We start from the raw sequence: 22,389 nt of genomic DNA on the forward strand, positions 1-22,389 counted from the left end.
AACATTACGATTTCATCGTTGATTAAGCTACAGTTGATTAGATATCATTTAAACTCAATTTTGAACGATACCCCTTTCGTTGATAACGCGAGTAAAAATGTAGAAAAAAAAAAAACGGGTATATATTTATACCAAAGAAGGAACATTTTATATGCCTCTAGAAAAAACTTCGTCAATTTCCTTAAAAAAATGTATCTTTTTTTAAAATTTTTTTGGATTTCGCCCTTGGCATTAAAGTAACAAAGTTTTAAATAATATTTGCTAAGAAATTATATTGTTTTAGATTGGCGGTTATTCCAGTCGATTGAACAATTTTTGTTACGCATTTAATGATGATCTATTGCTTTATAAATTTCTCACTATATATCGCGTTCTACTCTTGTATTTTTTCATTATCTATAAAAAAAGTTGACAAACTTTCTCTTTTATTTTTTAATGAGATATAGTTGACTTTTATAGAGAGCAAATTAAAGTAAATAAATAGAATTAAAGTAAATAAATAGAATTTTCTTTATTTCTATTAATATTCAAATTTAGCATTTGACATCATTAATAATTTAATCGATTATAGCCCAAATGATAAAGAAATTAAATATAAAGACAAACAAAAAGCCAATAAATTTCTTTTAAACAATTTAATATTATATCGTATTATATCGTTTATCGTTTATATAATTTATCGTTAAATATTTAATATTATATCGTTTAAAATCATGTAAAACCTGAAAAAAATTAAGGATAATAAAACTTAAAAAGCTGATAAATTTTTTTTTTTTTAGAGAATAATTTAATATTATTAAGGCGTGAATCTTTAAAAAAAAAAAGTTGTTTTTCACTTCCAAAACGTAGAATTTTAGAGGATAATTTAAATTCTTAAATGAAAGTATTAATAGGAAAATGTCAAAGTTATTTTATCGCTTTAAATTTATCATATTTTATCAAAAATAGGAAGAAGTTCGCGAACATTTTTCGTTCGATATTACTTAACTCATTGTACTTGCTGCCATTCCAGAGAAGAAGAGAGCTCTCTTGTTCATTCTCTTCTCTAGTCAATTGCGAGCAACTCGCTTACATTTCCACGGTTGCATTTTACGCTGGAGCGAGAAAGAGGCTGATACCCCATCACGTGACTTATGTACATTCGATAATATGCGGCTGGGACGTTTCTATAACGCTCGGTCTACCTACGGAATTTTCCAGATTATGGAGAGACGTGGAGTGCGGGCCATGCGCTGAACCATGCCTGTCGTAATTATCGATGTGCTCCAACTCGCATTCCTTGGGCATATTTCCTACAAACATAACGTGCCCATTTAACGTTATCTTCGTCCTCTTATCCACTGCGTTAATCTATTTTCGGATATTTGAATAATTCTGACGAAGCTCCAAACTTGTCGACTGCGATAAGGATTTTCCTCATCATAATGAGTATTTTAGCGACGTATAATAAGGAAGCTGTAGTTAAGCTATTCTTTAGTCATTTAATACACTTGAATTGTATTTAATTGAGAGTTTGTGCTTACCAATATTCATGTCAGGACCATATTCGTAATACGTCGGTGAACCTACAGCCGCGGCAAGCGCGAGTTCGTCCTCGATGTTATTCGGTCTACAACTTGTTGTCTTCCAGTGAGTCCTGAGACCGCTCGCGCTAATGTACTTTTTGTCGCAACCCTGGCAGGTATAGGGCCGTTCGTTCGTGTGCAGCCTCTTGTGCAATTTTAAATGGACAAACTGGGTGAACTTGGCGGGACAAAGATCGCAGGCGTACGGCTTTTGGCCAGAGTGTAGTCTAAGGTGGGTCTTCAGGTTCGAGGTCGAGCTGAATCTCTTTTTGCATATCTCGCATTGATGTGGCTTTTCACCTAAAAACAAACGGATTGACGATATTGTCATATTAAGATAGAAGTATTAAGTGTAAATGCAAGTATAATAAGATATGAGTTCCAGATTGATATATTAATAGATATCTAATTAAAGAATCCGGAATTCAAACACATTAAATTTGATATAATTTATATATATTGTATATATATTTTCTATTTTTTATTATTTATTATTTTTGATTGTGTGATTTATTTTCATAAAGACCATTTTTTTGATGATTTTTTCGAGACATATTCTTCCTTAGATAAAATAGAAAATAATAAATAATAATAGATAAGTAATTTAAGCAAAGAGAATATAAGTATCTTTATAATATAAATATCTTTTTTTATACAGATAAATTTACTAGGCATTGAAAAAACAAAGATTTTATGAATTATACACATCGATATAATATTAAAAAAGATTTACATACACTGTACGAGTATATTGGTATTGGATTGATACGCTTACCAGTATGTACGAGATGATGTTTTTGAAGGTGTGCCAACTGCGTGAAACTCTTGGTGCAAACGTTGCACTTGAAGGGCCTCTCGCCGGAATGTGTTCTGAGGTGCACCTTGAGGTTCGACAGCTGACCGAAGGTTTTGCAGCAGACGTTGCATTCGTAGTGCATCTTGCCGTCTTTCTTCTTGAGCGGATAAGGCAGCGATCTATAACCCCTCGAACCCTGAGAGTTGGGACTGAGCGAGCCGCTCTGGGAACAACCGTGATCGTCCGGCGACAAAGAACTCGGCGAATATCTATTTAGGAACGATGAAGAGTTAGGATGAATAGTGAGACTTGGATGATGGCCCAAGTGGAGATTGTGCGTTCCTGCGATCAACGCTTGGTTACTGTCAATTTGCATGGTCGACGAGGTGGGTAATTGGGGGCCGTTACTGCTGGTGGCCGCCTCCAGCCGTCTGCCATCCGTAGATCTGTCGTAGACACCGACGTTGCCACTCGGTGTGGGCGAATAGGCGGTGCAGTTGATGGATAACGGCGTTTCTACGTTATGGTGCAGCGAGCCGTTTTGATGGCCGTACAAAGTGCCGTATGGACCGTAGGACGAGGGTGATTGGATCGGCGAGATTGGTGAGATGCTCGGATTATTACTGCTGCCATTACTACTACTACCGGCGGAATTCGGATAGACCGGACTGGCAGACTCGATTTGACAATTTCCTGAGCCGGTAGCGCCCGAGTTACCGGAATAAAGGATCGTCGTCGGGGTGGAAATGCTGTTCTGACTCGATGACGGCGACGGCGATTTGGTCTTTCGCTTTGGCGGACAACCGTTCATTGTCGTGGATGCCGAGTGCAGATTGCTGGTAGACGTCAGTATTGCGTTAGATGAGAGTACGTTTGTGCTGGAATGAATGTTGCCGCCAGCAACATTACTGGACGAATGCAAATTTCCGGGATGCATCGGCAAGCTGCCGTTGCTTCCTCCGGTGCTCGAATGCGGTCCTCCCGTGCTGGAGTGCATGTTGCCGGTGGGGCTCTGCATGCTCGGCAACACGCCGCCGTTACCGCTGGTCGAGTTAACGCACGTATCCGTTTGCAGGGGCAAGTTTGAGCTGGAGTCTGGACTGCAGGGCAGGATATTACCGTAACGATGAGACTTTTTGTAAGAATACGCCATTTCGGTGGGGCTAGAAGGTGGCGGCGTTACCGAGTCCACATGAGTCTGATGATGCATTTGATGCAGTTGATGATGTTGTTGTGAGCCGCTATTATGATGGTGACCGTGACTGTTATTGTTATTATTATCTGTACTGTTGCGTAGTAAAATGTTCTCCAGGATAGAACTGCTGGGTGGGTTGACCAGGTAAGTGGATCTGCCAGACATGGACAGGTTGCCGTTTTTCACCTCCGGTTCATAAAAGGGCTTTGGATTCTTTTCAACTATTTCATCTTCGTTTACAGTTGACAATATCGTATTCTTCTGCAGGATGATGGGCGATACTGGTTTCTGAAGTTCCGGAGTAACAGCTCTATTGGATAGTTCCTGATCCTTGTCCTTCGTCGGGCTGTCGGTTATGCTTTTTGTTGTCTGGAAATTGCCATAGGTTTTGGATATCTTGATCTTGACCTTCCTATATTCATTCTTTGTTGCGGTATTGTCTTGCTTCAAAATTTCATTGCCGCATACCGATGATTTACTAAAATCTAACACATAATTGTTTTCACTATCGGATTCGCTGCTCTCCTCAGGCGGCGTCAGAATCTCGTCGTGATAGTTCGAGTGGTAACCTTCGTCTGATCTCACAGAACCATCCGTTGGTGTCATCTGACGCCTTTCATAAATCGATGAGTCTTTCAGAGGCATCACGTCAACAGTAGGCGAGATTTCCGTTGGTAGCGTTGATTGTTGTACTTGTTGTCCTGAGAGATATTTAACATATTGAATGTCAAAGTGATCAAATTAATTAATTCAATATCTAAATTAATTAAAATGTTTGAAATAAGTAAATCTTACTATCTATAAATTTCTGAATAACATTAATATATTTATAATAGTGTAACTATTTATTTATCATTCTACCATTTTTTCGTCGATACGATATTGATGAGAAATGTACGAGTAAAGATAACTGCAGTACGCATAATATATAGCTCATACAGTTCAATCGTATTATATATTTTATATATTCACTAGAACAACACAAAGCGCGCGCTTCGCGTGCGCCATTTTGTTTTTTTCATTTAAACATTTTTAATGACAACACAAAATCATATACTGCCTAATATAGATATTATTACATAATATTATTTTTTTCCTCCGGTCTCTCATTCTCTCTTTCTCTCACCACCCTCTCTCACACTCTCTCTCTCTCTCTCTCTCTCTCTCTCTCTCTCTCTCTCTCTCTCTCTCTCTCTCTCTCTCTCTCTCTCTCTCTCTCTACCCTCTCACTCTCCCTCATCACCTCTCTCCCCCTCCTCACTACCTCACCCTTTATCACCCCCCCTCTCTCTCTTTCTCTCTTGCTTATTCTTCTTCTTCTTTAATTTTAAATAAACTATCCTTCGTTTATCTTCGCTCTTTCATTCTCTCTTTCCCTCTCTCTCTCTTAAAATTAAATAAAATAAATAATATTAATAATTTTTAATAATATTTCTTAATAATATTTAATAATGCTAAACAATATTATTACCTGATCTTATATTTATTTTCCTTCTGTCTCTTTCTCTCTCCCTCCCTCTCTTTTGCTTATTCTTTCTCTTCGTTAATTTTAAATAAACTATCCTTTTTTTTCCCTTCGATCTTTCTTTCTCTCTCTCTCTTAAAATTAAATAAATTAGATAATATTGATAATTTTTGATAGTATTTCTTAATAATATTTAACAATATATTTAATAATATTAAATAATATTATTATTTGATATTATATTTATTCTCCTTTTTTCCTTTTGTCTTTCTTCCTCTTTTTTGCTTATACTCCTTCTTTAATTTTAACTCTTTCTCTTTCTCTCCCTCGCTCTCTCTCTCTCTCTCTCTTTCTTTTATCTGTCTTTTCTTCTTTCTTTTTCCTTTTATATTAACTTTAAGTATATTCAACTTTATTTTCTTTATATAACTGTCAAATTGTCAAACTATATAAACTGTCAAACGACACGAGTGAAGCAAGCGACTTGACGATGACAGCCATACAGACGACACGAAGCGCGCTGCGACGCAAACGTCGAGAGAACTAATCAGCATCGCGGAAAAGAGGCCTCAATTATTCAATACAAACTAAATTCACTCAGTTAACATGCCTTTTTTATAGAGGGAAAAATTATATGCTTCTAATATAGAAAATTTTATTTCAGTATGTCTAAGTGACAAGACATAAAATTCACTCGAAAAATTTAACATGTTAATAATATAAATATATTATTTTAATTCTGTTTATTATATTTATTTACTGAAAGCTTTTCAATAACATTGTTCTTTCTAACAAACTGAGATGATACGAATTTGGTTCGCTTAGATTATTAATTGAAAAACCGTAATTCGTACATCCATTGTTCGTTTATAGGATCGGATCTAAATCGAATTTTTAATGTTTGAAAAAATTTCCTTTCTGTGATCTTCATTGTCTATAATTATATAAAGTGAATATTTTTTTTGTATTTAGTATATTATTAATGCTATATTGAACTAATGTGAGATAGTATAATATATGTATATGTACAGAGAGTGTTTTGCGTATAACTGAGACATCTGAAATATTTTAGTAGTTTACATTACAATATATATTTTTTCTCTCCTACAATATTTTTTTTTTTTTTTTTATTTAGAGAGATTTGCAAGAAAGATTTTTCGCTTCGGAGAGAGATAGAGAGATAGAGAGATAGAGAGATAGAGAGTAGGGTGGGCAAGAGGGGAATCGATAAGGATACGGTTGGATAAGGAGAATTGGTTAGTAATTAATATGGGAACCCGACTATATATTAATTCAAGATGAATGCCTACTTACGTATTCTCTGAAGCATCAGCTCGCCAGTGAAGGGATAATTGAGCCTCTCCGCGAATTCCCTGCAGTACCAAACCAGTAACTCTTGATTCGGTAATATCGGCTTAATTGTGTAAAAATAAATGTTCATCTGAAATATGAAAGAGTATGTCTGAAACGATCGTCATACTTTTCTACTGCTTATAATCTAAACGAGATTCGAGTTCTTTCGCGCGAGATGCATTCCGCAAAATTATTTTACCTTATACTGGCATGCTATTAGGTTTTGCGATTCGGACGAGTAAGCGGGATTCATGTAACGCATCCAATTCGATTTTTGGACGTCATAACCATCGATGTAGTAGAACAGCTCGTTGTTCTTGTATACCTAGAAATGCGAAAGTCTTTCTATTACAACGATTAAAGTGTATCTTTAAAAAATGATCCTATCAAAATATTATTATATTTTAGAAGTGATTTTTTGAATCATAAACACATAACAATCGTTGTTTATAAGTGCGTCTGTGTGTGTGTGTGTGTGTATGTTTAATTATTATAACAAGTCAAGACATCATAAACATCTAAAAAATGTAGACATAAAATCTAAATATTTCTCTTTTAGATACTTTTAAGATGTTGATAAATTTTGTAATCGTTGAAACTTCTATAAATACTAATTGCTCATTGTTATATTGTTATAATTATTCAAGATATTATTGACATCTGCAATTTTTAATTATATTCTCTTATTAACCATGATTAGAGACATTCACGTGATCATCTTGCTCAATTAGGATTATTTATTGAAAAAGTGTTATTTATTTATCAAATTTTTATAATTATTTTATATTTTTTATGATAGATTTGTACATATTTTTATATTATAATTCTTACAAGAAAATAGTGAAAAGATGCTACTTAATATTCATCTTAACGTTTGTCATTTACATGTATCATGTGTTTCGCGCGGAAATTATGTAAAAATTAGATAACCATCGTAACAAATTGATCAATTACGAGACATCAATGATTTCTCGTGCTTTAAGGCTCATTGGAACGTTTAAGACCAATTTCTGATCTTTGCTGGTTTTTCCTTTTATCTTAGCTCTATTTCCTATCTTTTTTCCTTTGTTTTTTAACGTTATTTTTATTTTATGTTGATCAATATTTTGGAGGAATGTTACTTGTCATATAATTGTAAAACCGAAGATCTTAGTTGAATAACGGATGTAAAATTAAATTCTTACCCGCCAGAAGTAATTTCGGTTCGTATCTGCTGGTACCGAATCTTTCGTATACACTTGACCGACCAATGGGCCGAAACGTGTCCCTTTAGGGATATAACTGGTGCTCCATACGCCCAACGCCTGTCACATAAATAATATTCGATTAATCGAATTGATAAAAATTGAAGAATAATGCATAGTTTAGTTCAATTGTTCATTAGGTTCTTGATTTTCATTTTAAATATATATATATGTCTGGTATTTAAAATTATGAATAATTTTTTTAATTCTGAGTGGATTTAAAGTCTCTCGGTTTAAAGAATACAGAGAAGTTGCAAAATTTTTTTCTATAAATGTTCAAGTTCTATTCGAGAAGTCCATTTGATAGCAAAAGCTACCAAAACTATAAATGATGAGTGATTGGCAAAAGTGCATTGTTTGCTCCTCCCTTCAATATTTTCATCGCTCATTTTTTACCAATATTGTTAAAATACACGATAGAAGATATAAAACCTATTTCCATTCTGACGCACGTTAGAATAGAATCCGTTTATTGCATAGAAACGTCTATTCGTCCAAAACTAATTTAACTCTTCGGTGCTTTCAGTTCGGCGCGCGTTTCCGATGCCTCTGTTTCTTTTTTGACAAACGAAAGTTCGAATGTGTCGATTAGCCCACGTGAATCTATATATTATCTCGTTGTGCAATTCCATCTCATAGGAATGTTTCCATGCTTTTTCGTAGAGAAATTTGAAATTTTGTAAGCGGTATGGAAAAATTTTCAGCAATTCTCACGATGTATAATCGCGTTCAGATTCTCGTTTTACTGAGAAAAGTATAACGATTCGATTTTATCTTCGAGTCGTGCCTCGTAAATTAATTAATTTCGTCATTCGTTTCAAGTTCGATTTCATGTTGTCGTCCGGTTAGCTTCTCCTACGGTCGTATTTTCTATTATGATATCTATAAACTATATCTCTTTATTTTGTTATCATGAATTTGAACTGTGCATCCTTTTATCTTCTTCAGCTTTACCGCAGAATTTTAAATGAGAAATTTTGAATAAAATAAAATTAAAAATAATTAATAAAAATTAAATAGTGCTAAGAAAAGAGAGTGAGAGAGATTATCAGAACTATAATTAAAAATATAGATTGATATTAAAATATGGTATTAATAAAGACTCTAAATGGACAAAAGAGTGAATAAAAATTATTAATTATTACTAAATTTTTATTAATAGTAACATTTGTCACGTCATGAAAAATTCAATATGAGGAATATAATTTACTATTAGTTGCTCTACCATATGTCTTGTATAATATCAGAAAAACTATTCAATATAATATCTGTCGAAATTCTAGAATTTCTTCTATATCTCTGTATGGCTGTAACGTCCCATTTTAGGAGATCGCAATTTTTTTCAGACATCATTTTTCTAGCATAACTTTGCACGAGCCCGGTTAAAGTCGAAAAAGAATCAATAAATCGAGACGATTCGCGCGATTAAATGCTCACATTTAAACTTATATATCTCGAGGAGATTTCGAAATAGGATTTTTTTAAATATGAAAGAACCTACGTCGTTGGGAGGTTGAGAGGGCTTGAGGACCAGATTTCGCGGCAAAGATGCTTCCGCGCGATTAGTATCGCCCGGCGATGTCGCCACATCCGGTACCAAATATACGGCATGCTGCTCGAATTCTTCCTCCCTCAAGGTCGCATGATCCCACTCGCTGGCCTCCATTCTTCGCTGCAAATTGAATCAAACGTTTTTTATTGCATTCAACATTGGAAAGATTTTGTTAAAATATTATTTCTTAATTTACTAAAATATATAATATCTTTTCAGTCTATATTTTTAATGATTTAACTGATGCATTTTGTAATACATAAGAATGGATAAATTCGAATAATAACATTATTTTGAGATGTAATATTCGCGAAGTAATTTTATTTAAATTCATAATATGTATATATTTTTATCGTGAAATATTTTTAAGTAAGATTTTATCACTATTGCCGCAAAAGCTACAAAATATTTTAATTTAAATACTCTTTAATAATTCCATAATTAGATATACATTTAGATATTATTGGATACTTCTTCATAATCAGATACTCTTCTTTCATAATTTTAACTGAGAGAAAGTAATATTCTTGCGACAATCTCGAAAGCTGCGTATAATCGAATGACGAATTAGATGTCTTTTTAAGCAGATTATACGTTTAAGAATTTAAAATCTTTGTATTATATTTTGCGAGAATTCTTAATCTTGTCATCGTATATACATCGCTATATCGTATGTGCATTATTTTTCATTCACAGAGTTTGGAATTATCTGTTTGCTAACGATCCTTAGGAAGATCGTGAGCTGTACGCTTCATTCTTCAGTGTTCAATAGCGCTCGAATGAATAATCGAAGTCTCGTCATTGATGCCCACTATTTTTTACCCATACCGTTTTTTTTATAGGTCTACGTTTTTTTATTTTTATCGAGCAATACGCTCAGTTAAGTTCCCTTGCGAAACTTAACCGCGATCATCGTTGAAGGAATAATTAAAAGCCCCTGCATTTGCATTTCTATTTCTTGCACGTATTTACAGAATCTTCGCGCAAACTTCAGGAAATTATCAATTTGCAATAAGCTCGAATCGGACTATGCGAAATTCATTGGATCGATATATATGCGTGAATAAATAGTCATGGCTTCTCGATGAGGATTTTTCTCAATGCTTTTAGCTCAAATGCCTTGCTTTAGGAATCTCGAGAGATAATTTACAATCAATGATCATGTAAAGTTGAGATAAATAATTGTATCCATTTATACGTGTGTATAGTGATTATTAGAACATTAAATTATTATCGAGAATTTTTTCCACGAATATCGAATAATCGTCCGTACAGACAATCATGATCGAATTGAATAAATCGTCATTCGCGATTTGGTTTTCTAGTCGACTCTTCAATTTACGGTGGTGCAACACTTTAACACCGCGAAAGTGAAACCCGTCCACGCATTGATCGACCGCAGGGGTAAGAGGGAGGGAGAGAAGAGAGGGATGGGCGCGGGGGCATAAACTCTGAAGCCCTCCCCGCCCGCTACCACCCGCCGGGAGTTTTCGCTACCCGGTGAATTTCGATTTCCATGAAAATCGCGCACTGTCGTCGCCACAAACTACTCGTTCGCATGTGCTTTCGACGCGATTTTCCAACCAAAATCGTTTTATCACGTTTTTGAAAACTCGACAAACAGATTTTTGACAAAATAAATATTACAATTTCGGGGAGAGAAAGGGGGGAAAAAATTAGTTTTTTTTTTGTGTGAAATATAATTAGCATATAATTCAACGCTCATCTATAAATTAAAATATTCTATAACTAAATTTTTTATAGACGCTTTATGCTTTCTCGATCTTGGTTATTGTGTAATTTTAATAATTTCAACTTATATATATATTTCCTTCTCCTTGCGCAATCAGTTTTTAAAAGTTGATTTATTATGTAAAGTTTATTTATTATGTAAAATTGATTTTTATGTATAATTTCTTTTTCTCTCTCTCTCTTTTTTTTTTTTTGAAAAAGCTCTTTTTCTTGCTTTAAACAATATATATAATATTGAAAACACTGATATTGTGTAACATAGCTTTCCTAACAGAGAGACGTTTTTTTTTCATCTGCATGAAATGTTTATTTATTTAAACCAATTATAAATTATTTAATATTTTTAATGATGTATATATATATATATATATATATATATATATATTTAAAATTATATTTCAATTATTTACCGTCATTCTAATTAAAGAATTATTTTCTCATAATAGAATCAACTGAGATTAGCTCGATATAATTATTTTAATTCGTTTTTAAATAAAATATGCTGGTATACTGGCTTGTTATGTTTCAAACGCGATTAATTCTAATAAAGCTCTTTAAAATTCTAAGCTGTTTATCTTGCAATGAGATTTCTAAAGAAAAAGTCCAAAAGATAAAGATTGTTCACATGACATATAGTGCATCGTACACATTTGACAGATCCCTGCATTTACAAAATTGCAATCGCGATAGAATCTATTCCTGGCGACAAGATATATACGATGTTTCAGTCCCGGTGGCGTTAAGAATTTTTAATCTTTTGTATGTTGCACGTATAATCACTGACTTCTCAATGGAAATGTTATTTTATGGTGATTTTTTTATATCTCTTCTTTTAATATCCCATTTAAAAATATCTATTCATGAAATATTTATGTTTTCATGATGTGTGTTATAATAATCGGCAAACGTAAAAAAATTATACGTCAGAAGACTTATCTTTTTATCACTTCAAACTTTAAAATATTAAAGAATTATACAGAGATTTATTTATCTTATCGCCATCAGTTCTCTAGAATAACAAACAACATTCTCGCTCACGCATCCTCGTATTTTCCATTATTTTGAATTCTAATATAGTAAAGGAAAAGAATCTATATTCTACTTTTTTATCATCTTTGCTCTAAAGTGAATACGCTTTTAATTAAAGGGCAGCATTTCAATTTGACAAATATGTTATATTTTTCTTTGTAACTCAATATGCTCGATACTAACCGCGTGATATCTCTCGATCCAGATTTACGATATTCACAGCTTCAATTCAGAGCATCGGGGAGGATGTCGTCATACAATATCCACGACGGCAACGGGGTTATTCCTCGAGGTGTAGATAGGTAGCTAGGTTCACCACCCTGAATCACCTCGAGGATATTTCTTCTCTCGCGATCCTTTCACCGTTGCGCGAGCGTGCGTGCGCGCTGCAAAAGGCTACTAAATCATTGCAGGCTGCCCTTTATGTTATTCTGTGGTTCCTTAGAGAGACCGGCATTTCGCCGGTCGCCTTCAAGGCTCGATCCGCTTGGCCTCGCGCTGGCGGGCGACGCAGGGCGCCGTTTATCCTCAACATTTATCTTGCCCGATCTGATCGCGCTGAGGATCGCACGGAGGGCGAGGGCGAGAAATTACGTCGATAAGGCCGATCGCTGTCCCGACTTTTGTTGACTAGGCGGTCCCTACACGGCCACCTACGTGGCGACGACGCTTATCGATTATCAGGACATCGGGAAATGCGATCGATTGCCAGATTCGGTCGGCCGATCGGTTACCTAGCTCGAATCGCCTTTGCTTGTTTGTCAACAACGTCGATTCTTCACCGCCGAACGAATCGGCAATCGGAATCTTCCTCGAGGAGCGCGTTCTTTCCTATATTCACCTTTCGACCAGGATCGATCGATCCTGGATCGACGCACACACACACACGCGCGTGTATACACCCGTGATTATTCACAAATGCCGATCAAGGCGTCCCCCTCGTGTCACCCCCCCTCGAAGCGTTGTCCGACAACGCGCGCACTGTTGTCGGCTTTCGCGAACAATCGCACCGATCAGCGTCGATCCGTTATCAGGACGCGTGCTTGGCGAACGTAGATTCGACTTTTCGAAAAATCGCGAGCCGTTTTCGAGCCTTAGCTACTCGCGAGAATCGCGAAATTCGCGTCGACCCTCTTTTCGCGTAGGGGTTGCGCCTCCGCCTTCGCGTAGCTCTCCTCGGCGGGATGACACACGCAAGAGAGCGCGGTGTGTGTGGAACTCGGGTAGACCTGACCTAGCCCAACGCGACTCGGCTTGACTCTCTCCTCTCTCGTCCTCCTCCCCTTGCATCGGTATTGGTCGGCGGATATACGTCGGTCTCCCTTCCGCTTCCGTCGGTACCTTTCTCTCTACCTCTCTCCCCGTCTCTCCCTCTCTCGCCCTCTCGTCTCTCTTTCTCTCTTTCTGACGCACGCGGACGCGGTGGTGCGCCCGCAAAGCTGCCAGACCAGAGCCAGAGGTGGTGCATTTCTCTGCGCTGCGCTTTCGATCGACCCGTTGCCAGAGGTTTCCTCCCCCTCCTATCCCCCTCGGCCCTCGCCCTTGCTCGCTCACCCTCCTCCCCCGAATCCTCCCGTTCCTCCCTCTGTGCGTCTCGCTTTATCGTACACCACTTTTGTATCCCCGGTCTATCATTCCCGGTCCATCCCCCGCTCATTCCTTTTCGTTTGCCGCTACCGCCGCTCTTCTCCCGCCCCCCCCTCCCTCGGTTTCTTTTTCTCTCGTGCATTTCCCTCTTGCGTCCTCGTCTTGCCGTTTATCGCGTTTCACCCTCCTCGTCTCTCCGCGGTCTCCGGTTACCCCTTTCAGCCGCCCGCTTCGACGCGCGTGCAACCTACCCTACCCAGCGGCGCACTACCCCTGTTTTATGCGCCGCTTTCTCCCTTTCTCTCCGTCGACGCAGTGCTTGTTTGTTCGTTCCTCATTGTTGTCGATGACGATAGAAGACAGGCGCCGATCATTCCCGAAGTTTAATTCTTTCGATAACCTCTTGCAATTTTAAAGCATCGTCCATAAGAGAAACGTTTTAGCGAAAGTTGGATCAGAAATATCGCTACATAACGTGGAGCTATATTTGTAAATTTTATTCTCTCGAATTTACGTAAGGCTTTGATAAAACAGATAAGAATTCTATGATGTATAAAATAAAATCGATTAATCATTAATTCTTATTAATAATGATCTATACTTTGTAACATGATTGATTATACTTTGTTACGTCTTTAATACGCTCGTCTTGTATCTTATTATCAATTATTTGTTTTCCAAAGTATTTATATAAGTAACGAGAGTTGTGTATATTATTAACTCGAAAATTGTTTTTTTTTTTTTTAAATGTGTTTTTTCATCGTATCTCATTGTCACGTCGCACATTATTTTTATCTTGCCTCTTTAATGTTCCTTCTCGGTACATCCCTCTACCTCCTTCAAACCTTTCTGTGCACTATTTCTCCTTGTCTACCATCATCTCGGAATCCCTTTACGGGAACGCGCGTTTAACCTCCCTTCGGGCTTGCCCCTCCAACCAGCTATTTTCATTCACAACTTAGGGAAGGTGCGACGAGACAATCACATCGCGATGCACAATCACGTAACGCAAATCAATAGAGAACTTTTACTATATATCTAAATATTTTTTAACACACACATTCTTATACATTAATATACATATACATACATATATGAAGTTTCGAATTAATTTATTCATAAAAAAGATAGCTTTCAAGAGCCGTACGCGTCGGAAAATATGTTGCGAAAATAAACATACGGATCTCATTTAATTAATAAAGACAGTATTCGATAGATCGATTGCAACTCTTGTACTATGTCAGCCAATATACGAAACGTCACAATTTATTGTGACAGCGACATTTTATCTACATATAATGTTCGCGGCATATAAATCCTCGGTTGGTTTTTTTGCGTGTCGACTTTACGATCACTGAGTATGTGGAATCCGACTGGCCCAGACCCTGGCCCAGAGTCACGGCCATTTGAGATCGGTAACCCCGTTCACTCCGTTCGCTATATGCGAGAGCACGCGCGCGCGCGCGCGCGCGCGCGACTCGAGTCTTTTTCGAGTCATCGCGAGATTAGTCGACGGGACCGCCGACACATCGTAGAGCGAGAAGGAAGGTCGTCGAACCCTCGAAATTCTCGGACCCTAATCCAAAAGACCGGTCTCGATCCTACCGCGCAAGGTTACGTGAGCAATCATCCAGGGTCTCTATTCGCGTTTCGATTCAGTCGTTTATATTATATTTAGGAAAGCAGACAAGTCGAAGCTACTGGGAATTTTTGACGATATAGACGATGTAGACACATCGTATCAACAATTTTTAAATATCGGGGTTATCTTATATATATCGAAGCATTTTTTTTTATACATACATATAAAATTTAAAATTTTTCATTCAATTTCTTAAGATAATCTATAATAGAATTTTTTTAAATAGATAATTTTTATTCTCCAAATTTTAATCATGTACAGTGGATCTAGCATCTGATTCAAAAAAATTATAATCTGTTATCTTTCACATTGAGATATTTTTTTCCAGAGTCTTATCATTCTAGAATCTTATCGAAATATGGCTAATGATAATGAAGTTTTGAATAATAATATAATATATATTTATTTGTCTTGTAATAGAGCCGTTCGCGCAAATACTACGCTCATGCGTCATGAAATAAATTTATATCGAGAAAGAATAGAGGTTTTCAACACGCGACAATAAGAGCAACAAAATATATATTTATCGATTTAGCGTATATTGATTCACTATAATTCACTTGGCTCTGTTGCCGATATTCATGGAATATTGGAGATTGTGCGTGATTTATTCGTAATTTTATCGAAGCCGCGCATACGGTGGAGCGTCTTTCGCGGGCAAGATTTTTTTTGCCGATGCTACTTTATTCGTGCATATTATCCCGATCTTCCATTACGAAATTTACATTTCACTGTTTCTTAAATTACGCCGACTAATAATCATTTATCGCTTACGATTCGTCGAGAAAATTACGAGGGAGAACAAATCCACGACAATTCTTTCGCGGAGGAAGAAAAGCGTTATGGCGAATAAATAAAGAGATTTGAAATTTTACGTGCCAAATTGAAACGTGTCGTTCGCATACACCGTTGCAAATCCATTTCACGTGTGACTTCGCGACAAACGGTGTTTTGTACTACGATTATGGCTGTGCGAAGAGCGTGGTGCCGTTGACCTCCTCTGATTTGACGAAATTTCGGCATGCGGACATGTACGCGACGATTGGCTCGTGTCGAATTTCACTTTTCCATGGAACAACGCGTGCGCGATTCACCTCTCGGGTGCGATTTTCACGATAGCGAGCGAGTCGGCGGCGGTTCCCTACGTCTAGCGAAAGAAGTTTCCGCGTGAATCGCCGACGACTACTAACCTAGATACGTTCCCCGGGGTCGTCGATCTCTTCCCTCCTCGGCAGGAGAACGCGACTGTGTACCAGATATATTAATTTCCTACGGTACAACCGTTTCTTGCACACGAATCGAACGCCGGTTTGCGCTTGCGAACTTTCGGAAATAGTTTGTCTTCTGTAGGTCAGTACTCTCTCGGATACAGAAGCTCACTACAGAGCCTTGTCGTTGAAATGGTACTATTGTAATCGAAATAAAAATCTGTCGCGATCCATTATTATTATTATTATTATTATGATCTTATAATTTAATGCTAATCTTTTAAATTTGTTTAGATAGAAAAAATTGACAAATTAATAGCGCAAATTCAATGGTACGTGTGTCTTTTAATCGAAATGAAATCTGTGTAAAAAAGATAGTTGCTAGTAAATAAAACTTTTTAATAACTTTTAAATTAAATGTTTGTTGGAAACACAAACATATATTAATTCGCAAATTCATAAATGGTTAAATAATCCTTCAAATTGAATTATAAAACTTGTTTATGACAAGATTGTTACAATGTAATTTAATTAAAAATGTGCTTTTGAAAATATAAAAATATAATCACATAAATACAATAAATATATAAATGTTACGAGAAAATTTAATTTTTCTCGATTTCGAAATTTTTTATTTATTTCGACTTACGATGAAACAAAAATATATCCAATTTCATGGTTAACTCATGTTAAGTACAATTTATATTCGTATCTTTCTCATTCAAGTTTCTGGTAGATTCGCGTATAAAAATGTCGACATTTATCGATTCTCGATCGAGGAAGAAATCGAGATGCCGCGGGGAAAAAAAAAGAACAGAGAAAAAGAACTGGAAAATTGATAGTGGCATGTCGCGCGTCAACTCGTGTAAATTTCTAATCGGACACGTAATAGCGGTCATCGGCGGATAGAAAACCGAATGTGAACCGGAAACGTCGTTTCCATAGAACCCATTTGGATCGAAGCAAGGTGTTTTGCCTCCCGCGCGCGCCCGTTCCGCGCACTTGTAACTGTTACTTTACAAGTATATAACGGATCGTCCCGCGTACGCGTATATACGTTTATCAAGTGGATTGCGTGTGCGTAAAGATTGCGGCGAATAACGGGGAGAAATTTGTTTGCCACGCGAGAAGTCCGAAATTCTGCACCGTCGTATATTCGCGATTTACATATTTTCAACGAAACTATATCCCCGACTCGATAAAATTGCGCGATACGATCATACTCGTTTGCGTAATTAATGAAAGGATTATGATCAAGTGAGTAAGCGTAATTAAAAGTATGAGCGAGATATTTACTTTACTTTACATTTGTTTTTTCGATTTTCTTACGCATATATTATTTTAGAATTCTTTTTATTCTTTTATTAACATTAATTAGATCTCGATTTGCACTTTTGTAAGAGAAAGAAATTATGTGAAAATTCTAGAATAAAGATTCTAGAAAATTGTAGAAATTCTTTTATTAATATACGAGACATCTGTCGAAAGAAGGTTCTCCACGGATAAAAGATAGTAGACAAATAGTTGCTTAAATTAAAGAATGAAATAATTAAAACTGCGTACTAAAAAAAAAAAAAAAAAACGTAAATTATTCCATGGCAAGCCAACGAGGATTTACTTTAATACAAAAGTAACGCGAAGTAACAGTTCCTTCTACAAAAAAGCTTAAACGCAATATGTCCCGGTTCAAAGCCTTATGGGTCATTGACCTCACGCGCAGTCGGCGAAGCATCGACCTTCTTACGAACGTCCAGACCTTTCTTAACCGCGGAAGACACGGAAACTAATATATTTCACGCGTCTGCTTAAATAGTTGTCCAATCTTACAAGTATTAAGCGTGTGTGATTTTTTTCCTCATTCGTCATATTTGTACTTGTAATTAGACATTAATTGAAATGTTGGCCACGGAACAAATGGTACAAGTTAATCTTCCTCGTTTTAAGAAACAGGAGGAAGGTTCATGAAACTTGAATAAAATTAGATTTTACATTTATTTAACAAAGTTCAATTAACATATATATATATATATATATATACATATATACATGTCAATCTCTACTTTTAATTGAATCTTTAAATGTCATGTTTAGTGTGAAAATTTTCTGCGGATATAAAAGTTATTCGATTTAATCGGTGAAACTTATTCGTTAAATTTGGCCTTTGTTTGTGCATTCTCGTTCATTGATAACGGTGCTCAAGCAGAAAATTTGCTGAAATATTTAGCATCCTGAGTATCGAGGAATTACCGGTTTGTTGCTGTTTCCTGTCGTTTGAAAAGTTTTCTGTCTGAAAATGCGGGACTTCTCGTGACACTTGCAATCCCCGATATATCTAAAGAATCTCATCTTGTTTCCAAAATATTATATTTCGCGAAAAAAGTTTGCCACTGTCTTACATAATACAATATTCCAAATATTTTTATACAAATTTTTATAAAAGATTATTAAAATTATATTCCTTCTTTCTTTGCGTTCTTTTTTTTTTTCAAATTTGTGAAAAATAAAATAAAAGCTACAATCTCATAAATTTTAATAGGTACGAAGCATTGGGGTAGATATATATATTAAAAGATTTAGTGGCGCGTTTTCGGCTAATCGTTCTACATTTTCCCCTCGCTGATCTTTTGTGATGGCGAGTGAAACATCCCCGCGGCTTCGATTTCAGCGAGTTTTCATTCATCGCGCGTAACATTGAAAATCTCGTTTTCCAGTCGGCCGAGCGCGGCTTTAGAGGCCGTTGTACCCGGCTGGTAGCAAAATGTAAACCGGAAAAGCAACGAGTAAGTGAATTAGCAAAGTGAGTTCGCGATTGCCTCCACCTTCTCTCGTCCCTCTCGCTCGTCCAACCTCACTCTCTTTCTCTCTCTCTCTCTCTCTCTCCCCACACCCCACCCCCTCGAGCGAGCTTCGTCCTTCTTTCTTCTCGTTCGCCAAGGCATCTCTTCTCCATTCTCTCTTGGCCACGGATCTGAAAGAAGGTCTCTGCCGGTCATTGTCCCACTTGGAGGTCTACTTGGACTTGGACCACACCATAGGCATGGTGCACTGAGTAACGAGGTTCCGATACCCCCATAGGGGATCTTTGCCTGCATGGTGTATACAGGGTGTCCTGGAACTATCGTTGCTACTTTTGTATACACGCGTATTTTTTCGATGCATTTTTCCTTGCGAAATGTATTGAAATAAATTATTCTTTTTCGTGCGCACCCGTGTTTGATAGCATGAATTTATAAAATATGATGGAAGTTGCTTTTTACTATTTTGCATTCTAAAATAAAACTATACATAAAACTCAATCTCTGCACATGTATCCTACATTTTCAATGAAAATGGATCTTGTGACAATTACTCAAGATTTACTCGAATCCTTGAACGGAAAAGAGAATCTTTGATATATTTTACCAATCTATACTATCGAACACGAATGGGATGGTACACGAACAAGATATTAATTTATTGCAATTGTATTTCGCAAAGAAATTTACGTAATTTCTCACTTTTAATGTCATAATTCGATATGAGCGATATATCAGCGGGAGGGATAGGAGTTTGAATAAAAACGTCAAAATACATATCTGAATTTCTTTAAATATTAGAAATAATGAGAGATATTTTATTCGTCGATGAAAATCAAAACTTTGCTATAACAGAAACTTGAAATATTATCACAAAAATCAATTTATTATTAAAGATTATAAAGAATTTTATACAATATAAAGAGATTCAATTTCTAATAAAATTAAGTACAATTATAATTGTAATTAGGTTTTAGGACACGCTGTGTGACCGCTATATATGGCTACAAGTATGGTGGCAGGAGACAGTATCGGTGAATAAACTTTAACGCGTGCAAATTTTCGTAATCTCCGTTGCCAGAATTTTACAATCGACAACGTCCTTTACCGTATTATCGATCTGCAATAATTTATTTTGATTAATCTTCCTTAAAAAAAAAAAAAAAAATCTCTTGCTACAAAACTATGATACTTGATATCGTATAATATTTCAATATTTAAAAAAAAAATTCATATTTTATACAGTAGCGATAATCAGTAGTTAAATTTTTTAATTTTAATTTAGTTTTTTTTTCTAATTCTTCAACATCTATAAATAAATCTATCAGTTTTAAATTGTTTATTAAAGAGAGCATCGACCAGATGTATTTTAAAGAGTCAAGAGTTTTATGATCCCGCAACGGGTTTGCTTTCTACCTTTCTCATTTTCATTACTTATCCGTACTTCTATCTATTTATATATGAATTATTTTTATACTTCGAAAATCAATATCGATCAAAATATTATTTTGCAATGGGAGACTCACAACGGTCTTCTTCAATTATAATTCATTTGATGGTACCGCTACAAAAATTACGATTTGCAAGTCAATCCCTCGTGTCTTTGAAAATGACAGGAGGCGTACGTCAAAAACGCGAGAAACTGACACGTGGTCGTCATAAAGGATTCTCGTGTCGGGCGAAGAAAATCGGGTGCACAATCGGGTACCGCTGTATTTACTCGCGATGACGACGAATAAGATTATGCGGTGTATGGATATGTGAAAAAAATTTCGCAACGCAAACGTGTTTCTGATCCGCCCCTGCTTACCGCCATCGAAACCGAAGCGACGGATGTCGCACGTCACTCGTCTAACTGTACATATACCCGCGCCTTGTGTATATACCAAAAGTACCGTACAGGTACATACAACATCGAGTGTCGCGGCCAAACGGTCGTAAAACGCGTGAATACGCGAGGACGATAGGTATACACGTGGGCCCACACTATGTACGTCGCATCGCGGGTCTCTATGCGTGTACAGGTGCGTAAAAGCACCGTTGTACGATGAAGAGGGAAAGAAGGGGAAGAGGAAAGGAGAAGGAAGCACAGTCAAAAGTAAAACCGAATTCGTTTTCGGTAAGGCTCGAGGCAGACGACTTATCTGCGGTTCCTTATCACAAGTCTCCTCTTTCAGGATCTTCCTCTTTCGTGTGTCTGCATTTTCTCTTTATGCATATTATATAAACGAACGTGCATATGTGATGCATTTTTGTAATTTTATTCTGAAGATCGCGCAAAATCATGTTAATTAAAAAATTTTAATTTTATGATTCCTCGCATCATCATGATAATCTTTTATTTTTTACTTTAAATAATGTGACACTTTATGAAAATCTTTGATGCTAGTTTTTTATATCTCTGTCTTTTTTGAGATTAAAGTTCGTACTTTCTACAAATTAACAAAACACATTTCGCGAAAAATCTGTGATTTATTATTTTATGTTATTTTTTACAGACGAAATCAGAGTTTTTCGCGATAATAGTGCAAATATTTCTTAAATTTAATTATTGTTATCGAATTAAAGTCGCTTGTGGATGTAATATAATCGATTCGTGCAAAAATTAATTTACTCGTTACGCTATTTATTCTTTTATACGATCACTTTTCTAGGACAGGATTTGTTCCATTGTTTTGTGTAATGTATCGCGCAGTAATTTCGATAATCGCAACATATGTTTATGCAAATATGCACACCTTAAGAGGCAACACTGACATCTACTATCTTCTTATATAACGCAAAGAGAAATGAATCGGAATACTAGATCAGAGAGAGGCTGTCATTGTGTGTGGGAATATTTAAATATATATATTTAAAAAAAACTACAAAACTTGTAGTATTTGTTGCCCGAGGAGAAATAAATTAATGCTTAGAAAATTTTCGTTACACGTACGTAAAAACACGCACACGTATATCGATCATTAATATAAATGATGTAAATGTTTGGATAAAAATGAAACAATCTCTATATACGATTTTTTATATATATATACATATATTAAATAATCTTTGCGATAAAAAGATTTTGATTTGTGTGAAAACATTGTTTCGAGTATTAAATCATATATTTTTTTATTGAAAAATTTAATTTGCGATAAATGTTTGCGCAGATTAATAACTGATATGATTTAATTTATATTTTATCCATTTGTGAATATACATTT

General features: G+C 36.0%; 1 protein-coding gene across 1 annotated transcript; it reads right to left on the reverse strand.

Annotated features, from left to right (window-relative positions):
- Nucleotides 1-658: 658 nt before the first annotated feature.
- Blimp-1 (PR domain zinc finger protein 1) lies at nt 659-13,158 on the reverse strand. Its single transcript, XM_070295597.1, has 8 exons — nt 12,135-13,158; nt 9,120-9,290; nt 7,559-7,678; nt 6,574-6,699; nt 6,336-6,462; nt 2,341-4,257; nt 1,524-1,865; nt 659-1,292 (listed from the first exon to the last, which is right to left on the reverse strand). Exons 2-8 carry the CDS (start codon nt 9,282-9,284, stop codon nt 1,132-1,134), a joined length of 2,958 nt encoding a protein of 985 aa, XP_070151698.1. The 5' UTR covers nt 9,285-9,290; nt 12,135-13,158; the 3' UTR covers nt 659-1,131.
- Nucleotides 13,159-22,389: the final 9,231 nt, after the last annotated feature.

The sequence above is a fragment of the Polyergus mexicanus genome, unplaced genomic scaffold, assembly GCF_030449975.1.
Source record: "Polyergus mexicanus isolate NDT 795.1 unplaced genomic scaffold, iyPolMexi1.0 SCAF_5, whole genome shotgun sequence".
In the NCBI taxonomy this organism is placed as follows: domain Eukaryota; kingdom Metazoa; phylum Arthropoda; class Insecta; order Hymenoptera; family Formicidae; genus Polyergus; species Polyergus mexicanus.